We start from the raw sequence: 24070 nt of genomic DNA, 5'->3' as shown, positions 1-24070 counted from the left end.
GTGTGCGAAGTGTTTTGGGAAAAGAATTGCTCTATTCAATAAAGGTCAAATTAAACTATAATAGAGAGACGGGCTGGCCTTGGGGAGAAGGTACAGTGGGGGGGACTCAGGAAATTTAGGTTCACCCCCTGGCTCTGCCAGATGCCCTTCGTGATCCTGGGCAAGTCACTTCATCATTCTGTGCCACAGTTTCCCCCTCTGTAAAATGGGAAGAATAATCCTCCCTTTCTCATGCCCTGTGGCTGGATTGTACACTGGTTGGAGCAGGGAGTGTTTCCTACTGGTACGTGTGCACGTACAGCGCCTAGCACAATGGGAACCTGAGTCCTAGCCCCACTGCTGCTGTGCAGCACAGAGGTAACCCTAAAGCCAGGTCCAGGGATCTGGTGCAATATTATTATTTCTCCTAAGGTAAACGTGCCATAGTGGGCACAGGCTGCGGGATGGGTGTTTCCAACTCCTATGCCCCCAGGATGACAATCGAGGGCTGCCGGGTAGGGGAGATTTTGCTGCACCTGGACATTTTGTAACACCGGACAAACAGCCAGGGCAGGAAGTACTGCACCCTGAGCCTGCTACGGCCTGGCCAGTCCTCACCCTCCTTATCTGCAGGCCTTCCAGGAATGCGCAGCGCCTTTCACCCTCTGGAAAGTCCGACGGGAACCAGACCGGAGAAACTGGAAATGGCTCCTGTTATCTGCTGGGGACCGTGGGCGAAAGCAAACAGGGCGGCTGGCAGCCGGGGAGGGGGTGTGTTGTGTGTGTGTGTGTGTGTGGGGGGGGGGGGGGAAGCAGAGGGCGGCTGACTGCGAGGGAAATTGAAACGCCTTTTCACGTGCACAGCAAGCGCTGGAGAGCGGCCAGGCAGCCGCAGCCAGGAGTCCCAGTAATATCCCCCCTGGGCGGGCGGTGCCGGGAAGGCCAAGGGCCCCGGCGGGCAGCCCGGGACGGGGAGCAGTGGCCCGAGGGTGGGGAGCGCAGTGTCGGCGGCCGGGTGAGCCCGGGGGGCGGGCGGAAGGGGTCCTGCCGGGGCGGGGAGGCGGGCAGGGGGGGGATCCCCCCGCGTCCTCGCACCGACCCGCCAGGCCTGGGGACGCCAGGATCTGCTCCCAGCCCGGACTTCCCTCCCTCCCTCCCTCCTTCCAGGGGCCGGCTCCCCTCGGGCCCTGGCCCCTGCAGAGCCGGGAGAAGGGGGCGGGAAGGGGGAGGCAGAGGGGCAGCGGCAGGGCAGGGCAGGGGCCGGCTCGGAGGAGGAGGAGGAGGGCCTGGCAGCGGAAGGGGAGGAGGTCGGGCCGCCGGGGCGGGGAGGAGCATCGCGTTCGCGACGCGGCGGCGGCGGCTGGGGCTGACTCCGAGCCCTGCTCGGCGGGCGGAGGCTGGCGGCGGGGCCCGCGGGCGTTCGAGCCGCAGCCGCAGCAGCAGCAGGGGGAGGCGCCGGCCGCGATGCGGCTGCAGCCCCGGCGGCGGCCGGGCGTCCCGTAGGGGCACGATCGCGGAGTGCTGCGGGGGGGGGCGCCCCCTTCTCGCCCCTCCAGCGGCCCCCGGGAGCCGGGCGGCGCGCCCACCGGGGGGGGACGGGACTCCAGCCGGGGCAGCGGCCGCCGCAGCGAGCGCCGGGGCTGGGCTCGTGGCCCGGCGCCGCGATGCGCCTCTAGCCGCCCGCTGCGCCCTGCCCTGCGCTGCCCGCGACCTGCGCCCGGAGCCGCGAGCCCCCGCGCGCGCCGCGCACCCCCCACCCCGCCGCTGCAAACTTGTTGGACTTGTTTTTCCGGCGGCGGCTGCAGCCCAGCTGGGGCTGGGATCCCGAGGGGCTCGGGGGCAGGACTTGTCCCGGAGCTGCCCACCCCCCCCCCGCCCCACACACAGGGGGCCAGAATCAATCGGCTCCGGCGCAGGCTGATTCTCCGGAATTTTTAAAACACCCCCCCGGACTCCGTGGGGGGGGGGAGGGGTCAGAGCCCGAAGCGAGGGCGGGGGGGTTGTGAGGTGCAGCCCAGGCCGGGGCTCCCCTCCTGCCCCCACTCACCGGTCCCTTGCTGCTCTCTCCCCACGGCTGATCCCTGTCACCCTCCGAAAGCGTCGGCGTTCCCTGGGCTGCCCCACGGAGATATGGCCATGGTGGCTGGAGGCTGGGGAGACCCGAACGGAGAGACCAACGGGGTGGACAAAGGCTACCCCCGCCCCTCTGAAGAGGACTTGGTGTCGCCCCAAGGTGGGGTGGTGAGTGACCAGGAGCCCGGGGAGGAGGACAAGCCGGGCATCCAGGTGGACTGCACGGTGTGCGGGGACAAGTCCAGCGGGAAGCACTACGGCGTCTTCACCTGCGAAGGCTGCAAGAGCTTCTTTAAGCGGAGCATCCGGCGGAACCTGAGTTACACTTGCAGGTAGGGGCTCACCTGGCTCGCTTGGCTCCCAGCATGGGGCCAGGGGTCTGTCTTAGGAGCGCAGAGGTGTGAGACTGGAAGAGACCTGGAGAGGTCTCCTAGTCCTGTCCCCTGCACTCCAGGCAGCTAGACCACCCCTGGCAGATGTTTGTTTAACCTGCTCTTAAAATCCTCCAGCGATGGAGATTCCACAACTTCCCTTGCCCCAGCGCAGCAGTGGGCCAGAATCCCCTGGGCCTGCCCCTTGGGTGGCCATTTACACCAGTGCAAAATGGGCCTCAGCCCTGGCCTCTTGTGTGACCGCTTGCACCAGCACAGGTGACGACACACGGTGCAGGGTGCTGGGCAGGCTCTTCCTTGTGCTAAGATTTCCCATCTCAGTGCAGTGTGGCAGCTAATTAACTAATGGCTGTACAGTCCTTTGCAAACCTGGAGGGGTCATTATATCAAGTCATCAGGTTCACAGGGGCCTCAGCAGAGAGCAATGTTTTTAAAAACGCGACGTGGCGGCTAATTTTCACCAAAAGCACAAATCCCAATCTATGATGGAGCTCAGTTCTCCTCGCACTGTGGTGTGAACCAGGAGTAGCTCTGAAAACCAAGAGGGCTAGAGTGGCTGGTCAGTGGCGTTGGTGCTTCTTACAAGAAAAATATTTTTCAAGGCTGAGCAGTAAAGGTACACAAAGGCAAATCGAGGCTCACATGCATGTATGGTTCTGTAACAAGCATCAGATTTTGCATAACGGTACTTGCTAAACCAGTGACGCTAGAGATTCCATAGGAATGGCTCCACACAGGATTTTTCTCACTATGGTGCCTATATTAACAGACTCTCCTACCTACCGGTCAGTGCCTGGCTCTTGTCTGGGAGTGAACTTGCTTTCCTCTTTCTATAGAGGGTTCTTAACAGCAGGAATGCTGTCTTGTGCAACTGACCTTACGGAGGTGGTGTGCGTGAAATTAATCCTGCAGCTGTTAAAAGAAATTGCACAAAGTTTGTGTGTCCCCTGCACTTTGGGTTTGGGAAGGTCGCAGTATCCTAAAAACCTATTGTATGTTGCCAGCACTGTGAATTCTGGGTATGTGGACACAACACATTCAATGAAACCTTTCCTATGTCATCTTCCTATGTCCCAGTTTCCCCATACCTGTTAAATCGGGATAATGATACTTATCTACTGTATAAAGTGCTTTGAGATCTACTGATGAAAAGCACTAGCTGAGAGCAAGGTGTGACTGATATTTGAAGACTGATTGATAGATATATCTCCTATTGGAAGTGCCAGCATTCTGAACTACAGAGGGAACAAACGCACAGAACATTTATTTTTCCAAAGAAAGAAGATAAGAGGCATTTTGTTGCTTAGTAGTTAGGTCCAAATGTATCAAGAAGAGTAGTACGTCTTTCCAGCCAGACCTTCATGTCTGTCAATATATTTGTTCTCCTCTTGGCCTGGCCTGTGTGCTGCCCAAACAACATAGTGTTCTTTAAACATATCTAGGATTTTACCCTGTGCCTGTCACCATGGTATCAGAGCACCTATTCAGGGGTCAGTGTGTTCCCTGTGTGCTGAGCGTAACGCAGGATGAAATAAAAATGCTAGTTTCTTGGTACACAGTTCCTAAGCGAGGCTCTTCCCCAGGCAGTCCTGTAGTGCGCTTCCTTAAAGCAACATCAAGCCAAAATTGCTCTAATTTGAATTTTAAAAACGGAGCTGGATTCAGTTTAGTTCTTGTACTAAATAATGAGCTGTCCTAATTGCATAATTAGCACAATACACGCCTCCTGTGTTCTCACATCTTCCTATATAGCGATAGTGAACTTGCGAAGAACTCTTGGCTTTAAATACAGCTCTTTAAGTTTGAAAATAACATACAAATCTTTTTTCTCTTTTAAAAATATAACATATATTTTTGGCTCTCCCTGTAACAAGAGGCCTGGATTCTCATCTGGTATAGATCAGTTTAGCTCCACGAAAGCTCAGGTTTTGGCCTGCACTGTCTGAATGGAATTTGACCAATAGCACTATTCAGACCCTGGTTTGTCTGCAGTAAATTTCTTCTGCTGCACTCTAATCCCTCCCTCTTTTCAGAAGGATCTGTGATCCAAACAATTTCTCAGGCTCCAGCCCAAACCACTGTAACTCAGCCTTGGGATGAAGATGTAATCTGAGGTTTAGATTTATTGCTTCTCCACTAGAATAACTTTTTATCAGCAACACATTTTAAATGCGTTAAACACAGTGGTGAGGTTCAGGGTAAATTAATTCCAGTTTGAACTGTTGGTGAATCCTTATGTGGTTCTTCTCTGGAGTCATGTAAAAATTAGGGTATTCATGTCAGGATTCCGAGGTATAACCAAATGCTTTCACTCACGCTGGCAATGGCTAATGTTTCTTTGCAGGTTGACTGGCCCCCGTGCATGGTTTGCATTTTTCCCCCCTGCCTTTCACTGAATCATGCATTATTTTGCCAGTGGATCCCCTTGAAACTATAAAGTCAGAACCAATCCTCCACTTTTACGCCTTCCTCATGTCTATGGCTCGTCTCTCTTGACAGACAAAGGGCCAAATTTTCAAACACTCGGTGCCCGCAGTCGGGGGTAGATTTTCCAAAGTGCTCGGTCCCCGGGTTGCTCCCCTTGTGACACTTCCAGCCATTTGTGTTGAAAAGACCTCAGCGTCCAATGTGCTGAACTTCTTAGAAAATCTGGTTGCTTATTCTACTGCCTAGACGGCAGCTGAACCCTTAGGAAAAATCAGGCCCTACAGGGCTACTGCCCTGTCCTACTCATGAAGGAACAAAGCTCAATGGAACAATTTGCAAAACTGTTTGGGGACAAGGGGCGGCAACTCACCCTGAATGCAAATGGTCAGATTTTGGGAGTGTTTTAAAGCTTCCTTCGCACCCCACCATTTACTTCTCTTAAATAGAACAATAAACTCTGTTCAGTTGTGAGTTGGGCAGTAAATATCTGTGGTTGAAGAAGGCCTAGGATCCCAGTCACCAGGGCAGTGCATCACCTATTCCAGCTCATTGTTGCGTGCGGTGCCAGGTTTGGATCCTGGAGAGAATCTCCGGATAGCCTGCCCACGTGGGAGAACAAAACCCTGGTTTCCCATCCCTACCCTCAGCTACTTCCCATCTCTGACTATGGAAACATGCTTCTCATACCCTGAATGTGATGGCAAACGGGGTCTGATCGCACATGAAAGGGCTGGAGAGAAAGGAGAACGCCTCCTCCTGGCTCTGATTCAACAAAACATTTAAGCCCGTGCTTAACTTTAAGCGTGAGAATCAGCTGATCCCTAGTCATCAAAACACTTTGTGTGTGAGTCTCCTTGAAGTCAGTGGCATTTAATAACATGCTTAAGTGCTTTGCAAAACCGGGTCCGCAGGCTTTCATGGACCCCATAATTATTAGTATTTACCATTCTTTATAAAGACTCCTGAGCAGAGCAGCAGGGCTGTTAGTTATGGGTCCTGCGTGTTCACTTCTCTGATTGTGTTTCCTAGTCACATCTTGCCTGGTGTTGGTCTAAAAGGTAAGGCCTAAAGTGACAACAGGGGGGGGGGAGGTGCCTTTTCTCTTGCTCGTCCTTGTTTACACACCTGCTGGGCCAGGAGAAGAGCCCGTGGGGACGAGACCTGGGCTGATGGCTTGCTTCCCCATCTCTGCTCTGAGTCCACCCCCCTCCACTCTCAGAGTGACCCTGCTGAGTCACTTCCCTCTCCATGCAGTCTGTACAATTGAGCTCATGCAGGAAAGCGTCTGGGTTGGTTTTGGAAGCCTTGAACTGCGGGCCGGGTTGGGAGACCCTTGCCCCTGCGAGTGAGCAGTGACTGGGGCTTGGAGCCTCATGGAACTGCTCCTAGCTGCAGAGAGGGGCTCACCATCTGGCCCATAGCGCCTGGAAGCGTAGCAATAACGTCTGGCCTCTGCACGGCTCTCCATTGCGCCTCCCCATCACCCTTCCTCTCCCTTGAGTCCCCTCCATTATGCAGACGCTTTCCACCATTCGTCCCCCGCGACCTTCCCCTCAAAGCTCTGTCAGACCCAGTCCCTCACCTGGTGCGAGATGCACAGCTCTTGCGGAGACAATGGAGCTAGACAGGTTCACGCTAGCGGAGGATCGCCCTGGGTCTCTCTAGTCCACATAGAAAACAAAAGGAGCCACCGACTTTGTTACCCCGACTCTGCCGCTCACACGCTTCATTTCTGTCCTTTCCCACTTTGTTTTCAGTCTCCTTGCACTGGAGGCACGGCCCACGTCTTTGGGCGTTTGCAGAGCCTACCAAATATGGGGGGGCTCCCACATGGCCAGTGACACTAGCAGAGGTGCCGTGCATTCTCTGATCCCGCGCTTCATCCATTTCAAAGGGGAAAGCCCCGGTCATTCCCGAGTGACCGAGATTCTGCAGGGTAGACTGGGAGTGGGGGGAAGCAGCAGGTGTCACCCAGGCCTTGTCTACAGGGGACGTGCCCAGTTTGCACCAGCGCAGCTAGGCTGAAGACTCATAAAGAAGGCAGGTGAAGCCAGTGTTTGCAATGGTGGGGGGAAATCCCGGCCCCACTGAACCCGATGGGGGCAGATCGTGAACTGGTGTCATCACTGCACTGATTTCAGTTGTGCTCCGACGGTTCAGGATCTGTTCTGAGGACTTTTGCCGGTGACTTCAGAGGGGCCCTGCTCCGAAGGCGAGTCACTTGCCCAGGCGCAGATAGTGATTTAAACCCGCCTACCCGCGTTTGCCCGTGGGCAGCCAGGCTAATGGTTGAAATCAGGGCAAATTGCCCCTGTCGACAAGGCCTTCGTTTGACAGCTGAATGGTATGCCCATGGAAATAAATCAGTAAGGACTTAGTACCTGGGAAAGCAATCAACAGACTTTAATGGGGTGGGGATTATTCTCACCCGGTTACTGTTTACTTAGCACTGGAGGTAAATGAGTTGTGTGTACTGGGAAGAGAAGTGACCCCTTCACTTCCCCTGCCTGGAAAGGGCCACGATGTTCTCATAGGAAATAGCTGGAATTCTTCAAGTTTCTGGTGAAAGGGGCTGGGAACAAAAGGGTCGCTGGCTCAGCTGTTTTCAGTTTCACTCCACTGACCCTCCTTAAAGCTTGCTGGGGGGCTTGCCATGTTGGGAGGCAGAGCAGTGCTGGGACGTTGCACCGAACAGCTCTCCTGGGGGGTGGGGGCTGGACCCTTTCCCGAGCGATGGATTGGCAGGCAAAATTCCCCAGCCAGGCCAGCCCATGGACAAGGCTTCAGTTAGGCCCTGATTCTGGACAAGCCCTCAAGTGTGGGGGCATATCCCGGTGCAGGGCAGCATAGCCCGTGCATAGCTTTCAGTACGTTCTTAAACGCCGTCCTGAATAAAAATGGTTTGCTGGCGGCTGAGTGCTGGGCCTCTGCACAGGGGGTGAATTTCATCCCGGGGTCCCAGCAATTGGCAGCTGGGGGCAGTTCCTGTTCACCAGGAGAGCTGTTCGGTGAAGCAGAGTTTCTATCCTGAGCAACTCTCCTTTCCCTTTGGCTCTGCCGGGAACTGCAGGCCCCCTTCCCCGGCAGGGTGGGGTGTGTGACTTGTCCCGCAGGGGCACGAGGGCACTCACCCACACTGCGGGATTGGAGGCCTAACGCCCCCTTTCGCTTCACCGGCTGCGTGGATGACACAAGGAGCAAAGCTTCTCGCTAGTTCCCAGTGAAGCCAGCCCCATTTCAGAGCCCGTATTTCCCTCTCTCTCAACGACACCTGCTGGGGCGCTGAGCCAGTCTGAAAACCCTGGCCTTCATCGCTCTGGCCCTCAGCTTCTCACCCGTTCAGTGGGGATCAGGATCCTTCCCTTCTCCCGCCCGGTGTCCGTCTTGTCAGTTTAGACCGTAAGCTCTTTGGGGCAAGGACTGCCTTGCTATACGTATGTGTAGCACCTGGCGTGATGGGGGCCATGCTGTAATACAACACTCTGCCCCGTCTGGCTAGCTAAAATACTTCCGTGGCTTCCTTTACTGGAGTATCTGAACCTTTCAAAATCTCTGTTTTTATCCTCCCAACACCCCTTTGTGGTAGGGCACTGTTATCCCCATTGGACAGGGAAACTGAGGCACAGAGAGATGACGTGACCTGCCCAGGGTCCCACAAGGGAGTCAGTGGCATAGCTGGGACTTGAACCCCAGTCTCATGCCCTAACTATCATCCTTCCTCCCTGTACTTAACTGACAAAATAACACTTCTCCTCATGGCGGGTGACTTTTTTTTGTCCCAAAAGATATTGTCCTCACCACCCGATCGGTCAGCACTTTCTGCCTTCTTGCAATGGTGTATTATTGTCTGATTTACACACAGGTCTAACCGAGACTGTCAGATTGACCAGCACCACCGCAATCAGTGCCAGTACTGCCGCCTGAAGAAGTGTTTCTGCGTGGGAATGAGGAAAGAAGGTAACTTGGCCAACGGTTTTGCAAGCTGGCTGCGGCTAAGGGGCGAGGTAGAGTAACACCTGGCTGGCCCCGACTGGTGGAATCTGGCACTCGCTAGACAGCTGAGCATTCCCCTGGCATAGAGGAGATCCCAGCTGGGGTGAAGGAGGGGAACTGGCTCCTATGTCAACCACACAAACACGGCCGGAGGGGACACATCCTGGGAATGGGGTGGGGCTGTGCTGATTCCCAATGGCAGTATGTCGCCATGGAGTAGGCAGACAGGTGCTAGCTGTGCGCGAGCTAAAAATAGCAGCATAGACGTTGCAGCATGGGCAGCTAGCCTGTCTACCTGGCTGGCTCCCAGCTGCAGTGTGGATGTGCCCCTAGAGCCCAGAGCAAGGTGACGTAATTTAGAGCTGCTCAGGGGTTGCTCTGTCGGACACCGCTAAGCTGTGGCCAATGCACACGCGCTGTGAGAGTCAGGGAGGGGCTCACTGCCCCCCTCTGTGCAGAGTGTATCCAGGTCTGTCATCCCCAGTGTGCGTTGATACGACCGGATCCACACACGCTTAGGCTCTTGGGGCCAGGTTTTCAAAAGAGCTCCGCTCCCATCTAGAGGTCATCATAAGGCCCAGAGTTCTCAGCCCCCAGCAGCTCCCCCTGTGACATTGGCGGCCAGGTTTCCTAGAGCCCTGAGCAGCCAAGGAGCGTTCCCGAAAACCCAGCCACTTTGTTGGGTGCCTCCTGGAAACGGCGCTCTCTGGAAAGTCAGGCCCTGGGGCATGAGTGAGAGCGCGGCTGGCCTCCACCAGCAGCTCGCGAATGGCTGTTGCTTGGAAACCGTGAGGCGGGCTGGTGGTTAACCAGTGCTGAGATGTGACTGTGCCGGAAACGCTGGCTGGAATTTTATCAAGGATTGAGGCTTCCAAACCCCACTTGAAATTCAACGAGGAATCGGACAGGCAATTCCCCGTAGGGTCCTTCGAAAATGCCAGCCGTCGTCTGCGTGGATCAGCACCGTCTGTGATCAGTGACATGCCTCGGGTGGGGGTTGTTTTCAAAGCACAGAGGGCAGCTAGGTACCTAACTCCCAGTGGGAAGCCCATGGGATTTGGGTGCCCAACGCTTGTCTTTGCCTTTGAAAACCTCTCCCAGTGTTTTTAAACCGTCTGTTGCCTGCAGCTAAACTAACCCCTCCGGTGTCAGGGAGGGGCTAAGATTCAGCCCTGCCGTGAAGGGGGCATGCCCTTCCTGGCCCTATCCTGCAACCCACAGCACCCCCAGCCTATGGGCATGTTCAGGGAAGGAGGGCAGCCTGCTCTCCAGCTGTTCCTGCCTGTAGGTTGGGACCATTGGAGCCAGGGCAAGCAGTGCCCAGAGCTGCTGTAGTTCATGCAAGTGGTTGAACGGATCCAGCATCCCCATAACCTGGGAGGTGCAAAGGGGGTATAAGCCCCCTACCTTCCCCCAAATCCCCCATGAGCTGTGCCCCAAGAGCTCTGATGGGCTCAGAATCAGAACCAGTGCATCTGGAGAAGGGGAAGAGGGTAAAATCCCCCTGAAATGCCCCATTCCCTCCCTCTGACAGAGCAGCTGCAGATTCTCCTTCTGTGGGGCTTTTATAGCTAGTGAAAGCTGCTCTGCCGCCGCCTCTCAAAGTGGGTGTGCAAAGGCTGCAGCCAGGGATGGTGTTGCTGGATCAGAACCTGAAGCCGAGGCCCACCCAAGCAGCCTGTAAACCCCAAGGCACGTGCTTCACAGAGATGTGACTGGACACGTGGTGGGGAGGGCTACAAATGCCAGGCCTGATCTCCTCTCTCTCGCACCAGATTTGCACGGGTGCAGTGGAATTCCTCCTTGCTTTGGGCCAGCGGGAGGAGAATTGGGGCCGCTGGGAAACAGGTTTAGATTTTTAATCAGAATTAAAACCAGCCCTAGGGGTGGGGGTAGGGTTAGGGGATTCAGGAACTCCCAAGTTGCTTCTTTTAGTAAGTTACATTCTACCCCCTACAATTTACACCAGATGAGGATTTTACCTCCCATGTGTCTTGTGCACCATGCATAGTACAGGGGTTGATTACATGCCAGGTACGGCAGCTGGAGGGACTGATTTAATTACCCTTCTGCTAGTTTGATGCCAGCAAGACTTCTTTGAAGTCAGCAGAATTGTACCCATGAAACAAAGTAGAGGATCTGGCCCCTGCTTGCTGCCCAGGGACGTTCTCCCAGATGGCCAGGAAATACCCTAGCTGATTGCGGGTATCCGGGAGCAGCCATTATTGTCACGGTGAAATCCCAGTCTCAGGGCAGAATGCAAAACCATTTCTACCATTTAAAACTGCCCTTGGGCGCCTGCCATACCAGTAAAACAGGTGGTGTTTGTTTGAAAGCTGAAGCCTTGGCGAGATTAGGTGACTCACCTGGAGCCTTGTACAAGACCACATGACCTAGTAGCTGTAAAGGTCACAGATGGGAACCTAGACTGGCTTAGAATAATCCTTTGCAGTTCCAATATTGACTCAGTTATGCAAATTTCTGTGGCAATATAGCCGGGGGGGAGGCATGGGGGAGGCGTACAGCGTGGCAGATGGCGTTGGCGACTGTTGTTATCTTTGGCATTGTGTTGCACTGAGTAGAACCTTCGCAAGCATTTCTTGAGTCAGTTTCCCGACTTTCCAGCACCGGAAAGCAGAGGGATCCTTGTCAGCCCCCAACCTCTCTCCTCCCCTTAACGCAGGGGCCCCACTTCAATCAGGGACTCCTCTGCACCTCCTAGTGGAACTGAGAGGTGGCAGGCGTAGCAAATCCTTTCCCATGATGCACTGTTGGTCGGTGGAACCCATTGCCATAAAAGAGCACTGGCGTGAAGAACTGAGCAGAGTTGTTTTTAACTGAGGCAGAATATTTCTGTGGAGAATGAGAATGTCCAATGTTGTTACAGGCAGCATTAAAATAACAAAGAACTTTGGCATGGCTATAAATCCTCATGCTTCAGGGCATACACCAGTGGAGGTCAGGAAGGAATTTTTCCAGCTTATCTCATAACTGTCCACTGCAGGGTTTCTTGTGCCTTCCTTTGAAGCAGCATGTTTTGGCCACTCTCGGAGGCTACTGGACTAAATGGACCACAGGTCTGATCCAGTCTGGTAATTCCGATGATCCTAGCTTGCAATCTTCATCTGAACAAAGGAGTTTAGGCCAAAGTTTTCAGAAGTGGCCACTCATTCAGGGTACTTGACTTGAGACCCCGTCTGCCTGATTTTTCTTGGAGGCTGCTGCTCCCTCTGTTACTCTATGAGGTCTGAGAGCAGGACTGGCCGGTCAGGATGATTAGCTACAAGCACTGAGGTTTCACTTGCTTGGGATACCCCGAGAGGTTCCTGACTTGGGAAGGGAGTGACAATAAACAGACACCTGCTGGGAAGAGAGGACAATGGGTTTGCGACAGGTGGAGCCTGCAGAGTGATTTGCACAAGGGGGAACATAGGACACTACAGAAATAACTACTTACACTAGCGTGTGCAAACCAATGAAGGCCGCAGTCCCTGCTCCAGATTTCCCACCCACCCTGCTTCTTGTGCAATCACTGACACCAGTGCAAAGCGAACGTAAAACATTGCGGATGATACGCGGTGGCATTTCACGCCCATTTTGCCTTGGAGCCAAACCACAAAGTGCAGGACTGTGGCACAAGGTGTCAGAGAGGATGTGATGAGAGACGCAGGGAGAAGGATGAGTAAGAGAATGGACAGAGTTTAGCAGACAAATGAGCCTTGATTTTTAAATTCCTGTGGATTCCTCTTGAGTTTTAAATTCGCTGCTCACGTTTTGCGTGGTGTCAGTCAGTGTTTAATAGTCTCTAGTTCTTACCTGGTGCTTTTCATCCCTAGACTTCAAAGTGCTTTGCTCAGGAGGTCAGGATCATTCTCCGTACAGAGCGGAGCAGTGACTTCCCCAGGATCACCCCAGAGGCCAGGCCAGTGTGGGGACTAGAACAAGATATTCTTAGCTTCTCTCCTCCAGGCTCTGAAGATCTTCCACACACGCAGCCATGTTTCCAGTGGCATGCAGTAAGATCGTGGCCCTGTGCTGGGCTGGCTCCCCAGCTGGCATAAATCAGAGGAACTCAGCGAAAAGTGGCGGAGCCCTTTGCATCTGCTTTTCAGAGCTGCTGGGCCCTCGTGGCCCCCAGGAAGTTAGCAACTCCTGCCCAACGCCAGTGCTTTTCCATTGCCTCCCTTCCCTCCCCGTGTCTGCGGCTGGTCAATTCAGGCTAAAGGTTTGGAGACCAGGAGCGCGTTGTCTGTCCTGGCTTCAGGCCCCTTGCGTGCCACTAACGTCATGGGCATGACATCTGTTAATGAGCCCTGCCACAGCAGCTGTGTGCCTGGCCCCAGCGCGCAGCGACGTGATGTGGAGCGGAGCAGAGCGGATCTCAGGCTGCCATCAACGTAACAGATTCAGGCCCCAAGTCAGCAAAGCACTTCAGTACACGCTTGAGTCATTTACGCGGGTTAAGTGAATCGGGGCTTTGGGACAGGACAAGACAGATCCGCTGCCAGTGTAAATGGGTGTAGCCCCTCTGGGGATCTGACCCAACAACCGGGCAGAGTGAGCGTGTCCATGCTGCTAGTCATGTCTTGCAAGGTTCAGTAGTTGAAAGGGGCTGGAATAGAGTGTGCGTGCGTGCGCTTTTCAGCTACATCTGTGAGACTGAAGGCATTTTTTATGCTCAGACTCCCCGGGTCAATTCTCTAGAAAGGGGCCAGCACTTTCCACTTAGGTGTGTAAAGTTGGATGCTTAGAAAAGCAACCGGGTTCGCAGTGTGGCTGTACTGACCCCAATGGGATTTGCTCACTGCTTCTGAAAGGCAGCATGGCCTAGTGGTTAGGACACTGGACTGGAGATCTAGGTTCTCTTTTCCTGGCTCTGGCCTGCTGGATGACCTGGGGCAAGTCCTTTCCCCTTCTTGGTGCCTCAGTTTCTCCCTGTGAAGCACTTCGAGCTCTACTGATGAAAAGCACTAGGGAGGATTATTTAAGAGGCCTAATTATGGATTTAGATGCCTAACTTTAAGTACCCAGGTTTGAAAATCACAACCATTGTTCTGGGCAGATTCGACCCTTGCTGTGGGAAAAGAGCGATGGCTGTGGGGTCCCTTTGTGTTTCAACTTGCTACAGCACATTTGCTTCTCAGTAGAAACGTAGCAGAGGGAAGAGATATTAGGAGCAGGACATAATTTCCTCCTTCCCGAGGAGTCGAGACAGCATTATTGTCACTTAATATGATTTATAACTCTCATTTAAGTGCTGCAAGAACAGCTCATAAATTCATTACTGGGGGTCGAGCAAACAGTGGGTGCTAACGGGGGCTGAAAAATAGCTTTCTTAGAATGCAATTAGAAAGAGAAGCACCTCCAGGGTTAAGAAGTTTACTGAAGATGCCCATTTTCATTGCAAAGAAATGATTGCTGCCAGGAAATGACCTTGGCAAGCAATCATCTCGCTGTAGAGCAAGTGAAAAAAAAAACCCAAAAAACTTCATGCGGCTGCTTGGAGATTAGAAACCTGGACTCAATGCAGCTTGGAATCCCGCCTGCTAATGGAGAGGAAATCGACTGGCCCAGAGGTGGGCTGTGTGCCAAGATTATCTGCTGATTGATCCTGGGTTTCCTTCACCTTCTCGCCAGCCACCGCATCGTGCTGAACCCCTGGTTCGTCTCTGGGGATGCCTCGCCCTGAGCCCCAGAAATCCTCCACGTTGTTGGTCTAGGTCTTGTGTTAAAACCAGACCTGTCATCAAAGCTTCCAGTCATCTAGAAGAGACCCGTGGGCCTGCGTCAGTCAGCCAGAGTCCTTCAGTGCCCTTCACTATAGGGTCTAGCCCACTGCTTGTCTTTGGCGTTCAGCGTTGGTTCACAGATAATTAGGGGTCGCGGGGGTGATATCACCCAGGTGCTGAGGAGGTTTAGCTTATTTTCAGATAAATATTTCTAGTATGTGCAACTGGCCAGGTGTGTGTCATGTATCTCTCCAGGGGCTGGATAACAGTCTGCTACTGGTACCAGCCAATGGAGTAACTCTTGTAGCTCTCGTGATAGGGACCCGTGCGGTGGTGCTGAAGGCTTCAGGCATGCACCCTGCTGGCAAACAGCGTCCTTATGCGAGGCATCACAGGTCTGTCCAGATGGATTCTAGTGAGGCCCGGTGGGTTGAGTGCTGGTCTGGGAGTCAGGGTGCCTGGTTCTGTCCCTGGCTCTGCCACAGAACTGCTGGGTGACCGTGGGCAAGTCACTGCCCCGCTCTGTGCCTCAGCTTCCCCTCCCCTCTCCTCCCCTTTGCTTGTGAAGGCTGTGAACTCTTTGAGGCAGGACCCGTCCTGGATTGGATGTCAGACAATACAGCTCCAAGCCCGCTGGGTCCTGATCTCTGCTAGGGCCTCTGGAAGCTACTGTACCACTAATAATAGCGACTGCCTCGTTGTGTAGCAGCTTGCAGCCTCTGTGATGGGCCCCAGCCGGATGAAACGCGGGAGTCTAGGCTGCGATGGTCGCCATAGCGCATGGCGGTAGCGTCCTCGCTGCAGGGTGGGAGCTCATCTCTCCTCTTTCTTTCCAGCTGTCCAGAGAGGCCGGATCCCGCCCTCCCACTCCAGCACCAGCCCCAGCGCCATGCTCAGCGGGGAGTATTTCAACGGGCAGCCGGTCTCAGAACTCATCTCCCAGCTGCTCCGGGCGGAGCCCTACCCGACCGCCCGCTACGGCTCGCAGTACACCCAGCAGGGCAGCGTGATGGGCATTGACAACATCTGCGAGCTGGCGGCCCGGCTGCTCTTCAGCACGGTGGAGTGGGCCAGGAACATCCCTTTCTTCCCAGAACTGCCCATCTCGGACCAGGTGGCTTTGCTGCGTCTGAGCTGGAGCGAGCTCTTCGTCCTCAACGCCGCCCAGTCGGCCCTCCCGCTGCACATGGCCCCCCTGCTGGCCGCGGCCGGCTTCCACGCCTCCCCCATGTCCGCCGACCGCGTGGTGTCCTTCATGGACCAGATCCGGATATTTCAGGATCAGGTGGAAAAACTCAACAGGTTGCAGGTGGATTCTGCGGAGTATAGCTGCCTGAAGGCGATAGCCCTCTTCACGCCAGGTGAGTGGCTGCTGCATACTAGTCTTCATTGCACGGGCACGGCGAGAGGCCCCCGCTGATCTCCGTGCTGGCTGCTGCACGGACAGAGGGAGAGCCAGGCCCTGCTCCCAGAAAGGCTACAAAGAGAGACAAGGCGAAGGATCATCATCCCCATTTTATAGGTAGGGAAACTGGGGCCAAGAGAGAGACCAAGAGCCAGATTGTTAAAGGTATTTAGGCACCTACAGGTGCAGGTGGCTGCCAGTGAGATTTTCAAAAGCAGCGAGGCGCCTAACTCCTGTGGACATCGGTACCTTTAAAAATCTGGCCTGAAGTGACATTCCCCAGGGGAATCCATGGCAGAGCTGGGCCTTGAACCCGGGTGTCCGTCTGCCGTCTGGAGCGTTCTCCAGCGCCCGCGTGTGCCGCAAGAGGCGGAGAACGCCAGTAATATCAAAGCTGCTCCCGCTGTCGCCTCTACTTTCACCAAATCAATTATCCTTATGTTTAAGAGAGGCTTCCCATTTAACGGTCAGAAAGGAGGCAGCTACCGCAAGACGCCAAAAGGACCGAGGCCGCCGTCGGGAGTCAAAGTTAGTGCTGTAATTATGTGACGAGTTTAACGCTGGCTCAGCCAGCTGTGGAAAGGAAACCCGCCTCTCCACGCTGCAGCGATCGCCCCTGTAAGGAGGAGCGCTCTGCACTGCCTTGGGGAGACGGGACTTCCTGCTGGGAAGCATTACTGAGGGGCTTGTGCCTCCGCTCTTTGAGTGGCCATGCTGGAAGAGCCACAGGCTGCTCTGAAAACTGTTCTGTCTCTCTGTTGGTATCTATCAATCTACACAGTGCCCCCCAGAGAGAGTCAGGAAGTCTTTACACGGTAGGACCTTAGAGGAACGCCCTGCAGTTTTAATTAACGTAGATCTAGAGAACAAGGAGGATCCAGGGTTTCAGGTGCTAGACTGGGATGCTGGAGACCTGGCTTCAGTTCTCTCCCCTGCCACTGACCTTCCCGCGTGACCATGGGCAAGTTGCTTAGGGCCAGACAGGTTTTGTCCCTCGGTTCTGTACGAGGGGGATGATAGCATTGCCCCAGCTCCCGGGGGGGGGGGTTGTGAGGATAAAGATATTAAAGATTGTGAGGTGGTCAGATGCTGTGGGGTGTGTGTGTGTGATAAAAATACCGTCAATAGATCCAAATTAGCACGTGGAGGAGGCAAGCGGGCGGGTGGGGTCTGGGAGGCCCCTTGGCTTTGCAACTCTCCCCGCATCTTGGTGCAAAGTGACCCGAGTTTATTGACCTTCAGGACACGCTGCAGGGCCCATTTCTTGCCTCTGGCGGTGCACTACATGCGCTGGCGACTGGCTCCTTTAGAGAAATCCCAGCCCGTGCCTTTGGGGGCGCAGCTGTCGCTGGTTGTGGATGCTCCCAGGAGTGGCCTCTTGTGTGTGTGTTTGCAGTGAATGCTTATACACAACTAAAGACCTTGTCAATGTGCAAGTGTGTAATAAGACGTGCACCTGGCATGGCTGCTTTTCCCACTGACACAATCTCCTGGTACCAAAAGAACCGAGCTGAAGCCTGGGAGTTTTCAAAATAACCTAAGGGGTTTAAGCCCCAAGGGTAAAATTTTCCAAAAAGCTACTAAGTGACTTAGGAACCTAAGTTGTGTTGCGTTTCAATGGGATTTGGGTGCCTAATTCTCATAGGCTCCTTTGGAAACCCCAGCCTGAGGTGGTGACTTTCCAGCAGGGGGAGACACTTTACAGGATGCACCTCACGGTAAAGCTCCAGATACATCAACCAGAACCGGTTAATTTAAAAAAATCAATTAAAGAGCCCTTGCCCTGAGAACGGCTGTTATCTGTCATCTCTTAATACTGCAGCACAACGCAACAGGGCTGTCCCTTTAAGAGCCATGCAAAACTCCAGCCATGCTACAGCAACAAGGCAAAATCCCATGGATCCCTCGTCTCTGGAGCGAGGCTAGGTGCCTGTCACTAGCAGAGAAAACTGGTTATCCAACACTGCCCAGCCTACGGTCTCTTACTCCTTTCTAAAGAGGAGGGGGGGAGGGGGAGATTGGATGGGCCCTTTAAACGACGCGCTAGCCAGAGCAGTCTGACAATGTGGGGTTACAATTTAATTACCAATTGTAGCTCATCAGCCAATCAGCTCTTTCTCCTTCCCAGGGCCAGCTAATGTGATGAAGGAACTTTCCATCCTCTCGCAAATCTCCGGGTTGGATTTTCTGGCTTGTAGCATTTCTGTTAAGAACCCCATTAGCGCTGGTTGGATTAAACGCAGGCAGGCTTTTTACAGTTTTTTTTTGTGTTGGGGCCAGACAGCAAAATGCTTGGCTTGACATAGTGGGACGTGCGCACCAGGCCTCTAATGGCAGCGTTGTCGAGAGCCATAGACTGCCGGTGATTTGATTTAGCCGGGGAAAGTGACAGGAAAATGAAGGTAGCCAGAGATGTAGGATGGGAAAGGGGGAAAGCAAGTGATGTTCTGGGCCCATTTAGACAGAAATAGAATACAAGGCGACTGTGTCTCCCCTGCCCGGCTGCATGAGGTGCTAAGAGCCGTTGTCACTGGGGTTGTATGGTGGTTATATCGCAGGACTGGGTCCTAAGCTTTGGCCCCCAGCTCAGCAAAGCACTAAAGACCCCGGCTTAACTTTAAACACAGCAAAACGGCTCCTCTCTCTTCACGCTGCGGCAGCTGTGCCCCTGTAAGAGCCATTCAGTCAAACTAGACCCGACTGGGACTTAGACACATACTTTGCTTGCCAGCGCCTGGATCCCCAACCTCGAGAGAGCGAGACTTGTTTCAGGGCCTGCTTTTGAAACGCGACGCCCCGGCAGCCCCCGTTACCCCCGGAGCAACCCTAGCGCGGTCAAAGTCCATGACAAAACTCCCACTGATTTCAGTAGGGCCGGGATTTCACCTGCTGAGTTTTGGCTACTTTATTCTTTGAAGCCATCGGCTCAGAATCCCAGCTCCTGCCTGGATGACTTGTCCTGACTTGACGGCCATGAGCTCGTGACACACGGGCACCGGCAGGCCGTGGTTTGATGCCTTTCCGTCTCCGTTTAACACGGCCGTGCTGCCGCGGTCTTAAAAAAAATCTGGGGAGAGCAGCTGCGCTGGCCACGAGCCGCTGGGCGGTTAATAAAATAGAGGCCGGCTGTGTTTCCGTGTCAGCTGGCAGGCTGAGTTGCTAACGCTTGGAGACTGGCTGCAGGGAACTCAAGCGAAAGCTGCTGACGCAAGGTTGGCGGTCCCCGCCCGGCTACACGCGTGTGGCTGTGGCGTGCCGGGGCTCCCATGCCAATGCAGCCTGCTGGGAGAGCAGCACTGGGCTTAAACTGAAACCAATCTACACCCTCACCCCAAGGCTTCTCCGGGGGGTGGGGGGCTCTTGCAACCACGCTGCTCTCTGGGGCGATATTGTGCCGTAAGAGCTGGGGGGAGCCAGCCTCTTGTGTTCGTTTGCGGGAGCTTTGTCCCTGTGTGCAGACTAAAGCGATAATCCCTTGCTCCATATAGCGTTTTCCATTGGAGCACAGTATCCATAGCCATTGTATAGATGGGGAAACTGAGGCACAGGAAGAGGGGTCTGCCTTGCCCAAGGTCACTGAGCAGGTCCAGTGGCTGAGCTAGGAAATGAAACCCAGGTCCCTTGCGCCCAAGTCTGTGCTCTCTCCACTAGGCAACACTGTCAACCTAGGCACAGGCTCGGGCCTTTCCGTAGCCAGGGGAGCGGGGTGGGAGCAGAAGATCCTGCGCAGGGACCTTGCTGTGTTCAGCCAGTTCACCCGGGAAGTGCTTAGATGCGGGGGCGATGGAAGCCGTGAGGTAGGTAGGTACCGCTGCTGCCGCCTGCCGTGCTGGTGTTCCCCGTCCCGCACGGGCGGCCCCTGGCCTGGGCTGATTGCATTGGTGGCACAGCCGGGCCCAGGTCACCTGCCCTGCACCTGGCTGTTGCCACCAGCACGGAGCAGGAGGGTTTGGTCCCCACTTTGCTCCGGTGGCTGCAGAAGGCGCAGGGCAGTTGACTGGGAGGCGGGAGCACGTGCAAGGAGGGGACCCGCCGGGGCCAGCAAACCCTGGCAAGAATGTTGGGGGGGGCAAGGAGGCATGGCACCGTCTCTGGCGCCTGGCCTTCAAACCTGTGCCGTGCAGCAGGACCCGCAGCCCTTAGCGTAGAGCGCTGGGTCCCCCGGGAGCTCCGTCCCCGCTCTTCTCCGCTAACCATTCTCCCTCCTGCCTTTTGCAGATGCCTGCGGCCTCTCGGACCCTGCCCACGTGGAGAGCTTGCAAGAGAAAGCCCAGGTGGCCCTGACGGAGTACGTCCGGGCCCAGTACCCGTCTCAGCCCCAGCGCTTCGGCAGGCTGCTGCTGCGACTGCCGGCGCTCCGGGCGGTGCCGGCTTCGCTCATCTCCCAGCTCTTCTTCATGAGACTGGTGGGGAAGACGCCCATTGAAACACTAATCAGGGACATGCTGCTCTCCGGGAGTACCTTCAACTGGTCTTACGGGACGGGGCAGTAGGAGTCGGCAGGAATTCTCCCCTCATCCCTTCGCCAGCCCAGCCGCTGCTTTGGAGCCCAGCCCGTGCGCCCAGAAACCACCGCTCGGCCCTTCCTGGCGGGGCCCTTCATCAAGCATTTCCTGCAAGGCCAGAGCTCAGCCTGGTGCCGTTATTTTCAAGGCCAGAATCACAAGCTTCTACGCTCAGGAGGATAGATGCTGTGCCTGCCCCCCCCCTCTCCCCCCACTGGTCGAAGTTAGCTAGCAACTCGCCCATGTGTCCGTCCCCCCCAATCCATCAGTGCACCAAACCCCCTCCACACCCAGGGAGCCGGGTCAGCAAAAGGATGGAGCCGTTGATTTTTCTGCCCTGACTTTTCAGAGCCGCGGGAGGGGGCAGAGACGGCTTTGTACAAGTAACGACGGCAAACGAAAAAGAGCCGGTTTGTGCTTTCTGGATGTGAACCCTCCACCCTTTTTAAAAACCTCTGAACGCGAGATGGGCCCTGACTCCTGTCCCCGGGGCAGGGACAGCGCAGGTGGGAAATAGCCGGCCCCTGGGCTATTCTGTCGCTGTGCCCAATGCCTCTGAGCTAGTCCGAGGAGGCCAGGGGTGCCGGCCCCGTCTGCCTTGCGTGCATGGTCTAAATTACAAATGTCAGAAAAAATAGTCAGCAGCCATCTCTGGAGTCTTGCAGAACCGGTTAGAATTGGAGGTAAAGGGAAAGGGGCAGACTGGACCTAGGAACTAGAAGGGGGAAGAGAGCGAGGTGCCCCATCTCCTAGCCCACTGCAGACCGTCACAGGGAATAACAGAGCTCTGCGGCCTGCGATGGGTTCAAATAACCGAGGTTTTGAAGGGAAATAAAGCCAGTTTCTGGGGAGGGGAAGGAGTCAGGTTAGGCCTTCGCGTGGGTTCTTGCACCTTCTTTACAAGCCACCCAGCCACACCTGCATCTAATCCACTGGCTGGCCACGGGCTGAGACGGGCCCCTGCTCAGGTCCAGTCTGGCCTTCCTCGGCTGGAGCTCCCCTGGACTGGACACTTCAGTGCTTTGCCCTGCCTGTGCTTGAAGAACTCAACGGGCTTCCCCCCTTTCCCTCGGCTCCCGCAGTCAACTACGCTTCCCTGCCGCCCAGCCCAAATTCACCTTGCCTCTAGCCCTACAGTTCCTGGCCCGGGAGTTTCCTGGATTTGGGGATGGCGTCTCCCCCTCACCCCCATTCATTTCACCACTCTACATATTTTACTTCTCCCATCTTGTCTCAGCTCAAGCCAGTCCTTCTCCACCTGTGATCCTGTCGGGGAAAGTTTAACAGGCAGCTGCTTTACACCGCAGACCCTTATATGTAGAAAACATTGTCACTTCCCCTGCGCCCCCCCCCCCCTTTTAAAATACCCAGCTGTTTCCTTCTCCTAATTCTGCCCAGCCTTTGCGGACAGGCACGGAGCTAGGCTGCACACACCTGAAGTGGAAGGGAGGGGACCGAGCGGCAGAGTCGCTCTGCCTGGCAAAATAAAAAGCCATTGTTCAATCCAGGCAGTGGGTAAAAATCACTCTTTGTGAGGGCAGGGCTGACCCAGATTCAGGGTTATGCGCTAAACTGGGCCGTGGGGCATGATTTATTTCTCCTACAAGGAAAGATCCCTTGCAGTTGCTGGAGTACATGGCTGTTGCTCTTGCAGAAGAGACCCGAGCTAGGGCGGGTCAGTGCAAAGCGAGGCAGATCTGGGGCAGACGCTGTTCCCGGAACCGTGTCCTCTGCCCCACAGTTATGCAAGCCTGCGTCTCCTTGCCATGGACAGACTCGACAGGGAAGTCTGCTCTCTGCTTCTGCAGGGTGCAGCGTGTACACAAAAGGAGGCTGGATTAGTGAGGGATTTGCCATTCTGATTGATTTGCTGCAGATAGAATCCTTGTTCACTGATCCTAAACAGATGAACTGAAGTCAATAAAGAGGATCCCTCCAAAGGGGTGCTCTGGTGGGCGTATATTGGGGAAGGTACTGGCCTTCGACCCCCCATGCTTCGGAATGAGCTACCTGGATTTTGAATGCCTGCTTCCCCCTTCAGTATATGTTGAAGGAGACTGTTTTCAGCACAGCAGCCTTGCAAATCTTTGACCCAAACTCCCCTAAAAACTCCTTTTAAAAAGAGAGCTCTCATGACCCTTGCGGATGCTCGTGCCGCAGGCGCTGCATTAAACAAATGGGCATGCACTGTTTTTTAAAGGCAGCCACCTTCCAGACTCAGTTTGCTTGGAGTTAATCCATGTTTGCAAGGTGGCTGGGAGATGTGAAGTGCTAACTATAATGACACATTCACTTTGCTACTCCAAAGTGGTCTCTGACTCCAGAGGCAAATAGGACCCTGAACCTGCATTTTCCAAGAGCGACTCGGGATTTTGGCAGGTCCAACGTGAGAACCTTAAAGGGTCCTGACTTTCAGAAAGCAGGTGCTGGGCACGCTCTGAAAGCACAGCCCCCTTTACGGTGGCTTACGCTGGGCATCCAGAAAAGGTGGTACCCAAAATCTCTAGTCACGCTTGAAAATACAAGGCCCTGGATTCTGCTTTTCTATGCAAAGATCCTTAACACTAAACCCGATTGCACTTAACCCCCGAGCGCAGGGGCTTTTTGGTGACCCCCGAGGCATTGTGAGATATTATCATGAGTGGCAAAAACCGCTCACCGCGCCGATGCTTGAAATGTTCAAGTCAGGTTTGGTGCCCTTCATTCAATTTTCCTGTTCAGAAAAAAGAAGCCGCCTGGCCGCTGAATCCTGCTACGGGGAGACAATGCCGAAGGTCTTGGTCCCGAAGGGGCTGGGAAATGAACTTTTCCCCTTCACAAAAGCTGAGCGCCGCAATGCCGTCAACGTGTTCCTGCTGCTGTTGGACTGAACGTCTCGTAGGACTAAGCGCTGTCAAAGCCCGCCTGCAAAGGCCGACTTGGGAAAGGGCTCAGCCAAAGAATAGCTTAATAAAGAAAGCGTGTTTTATGCTTCTGTCTGGTGCCTTCTTATTCTGGAATAAACTTTCCTGGACCCAAGAGCGCAACCCGTACTCACCGTGGGACTCATTGTGCCCCTCCAGGGGCTGGCCTGTGCGTAGACGTTTGCTACTGCTGCCTGAACCAACGACGCTGCACCCAGATCCTTAAAGGTGCTCTATCTGCCTCGTTAGGTGCCCAGGTCAGCTATTTAGGGGCCGCTGGCATTTCCCAAGTGGCCGCTCAGCTGCCCCCGAGCCCTGCCACCAGATGGCATTTTCAGAGCAGCTGAAACGCTGCCGCCACGCCGCGGCGAATGAGCAGCTCTGAGCCCTCGCTGCACCCCAAGTGCTCAACTCTGGCCGAGGGTTCGTGGCGGAGGGTCCCCGTGACGCTGGCAGGCCAGATTAATCCCGACCAGGGCGGGGGGGGGGGATGCCTGTCTCTGGCCTGTCAGCCGGGTGCAGCAGGTCAGTTGCTTAGGCACCCGCGCCCCCTCCTTGGCATTTCACTCCCAGCTAACCGAGGCGGCTCCCAGTGGAGCCCCGCTGGCCCCTGAGGATCCCCTTCCTCAGGTGCAGAACAAACCCCGTGCATTGCCCAGCCATG

General features: G+C 54.9%; 1 protein-coding gene across 1 annotated transcript; it reads left to right on the top strand.

The window, feature by feature from the left end:
- Nucleotides 1-1859: 1859 nt before the first annotated feature.
- On the top strand, nt 1860-23473 carry NR2F6 (nuclear receptor subfamily 2 group F member 6). The gene is made up of 4 exons (XM_067560009.1): nt 1860-2384; nt 8734-8828; nt 15430-15954; nt 20217-23473. The coding sequence occupies exons 1-4, from the start codon at nt 2110-2112 to the stop codon at nt 20489-20491; spliced, it is 1170 nt and encodes a 389-aa protein (XP_067416110.1). The 5' UTR covers nt 1860-2109; the 3' UTR covers nt 20492-23473.
- Nucleotides 23474-24070: the final 597 nt, after the last annotated feature.

This window comes from Emydura macquarii, unplaced genomic scaffold, assembly GCF_026122565.2.
Source record: "Emydura macquarii macquarii isolate MOO-44397 ecotype Brisbane River unplaced genomic scaffold, CSIRO-AGI_Emac_v2 contig_306, whole genome shotgun sequence".
Lineage (NCBI taxonomy): Eukaryota > Metazoa > Chordata > Testudines > Chelidae > Emydura > Emydura macquarii.
This window is presented reverse-complemented; position numbering and strand designations above follow the sequence as displayed.

What these genes read in the sequence shown, in the direction of transcription:
- NR2F6 (XM_067560009.1), top strand. Translation starts at nt 2,110, where the DNA reads ATGGCCATGGTGGCTGGAGGCTGGGGAGACCCGAACGGAGAGACCAAC. An exon ending in CGTGGGAATGAGGAAAGAAG is followed by an intron (nt 8,829 to 15,429) that starts GTAACTTGGCCA and finishes CTTTCTTTCCAG; the next exon opens with CTGTCCAGAGAGGCCGGATC. An exon ending in GATAGCCCTCTTCACGCCAG is followed by an intron (nt 15,955 to 20,216) that starts GTGAGTGGCTGC and finishes TGCCTTTTGCAG; the next exon opens with ATGCCTGCGGCCTCTCGGAC.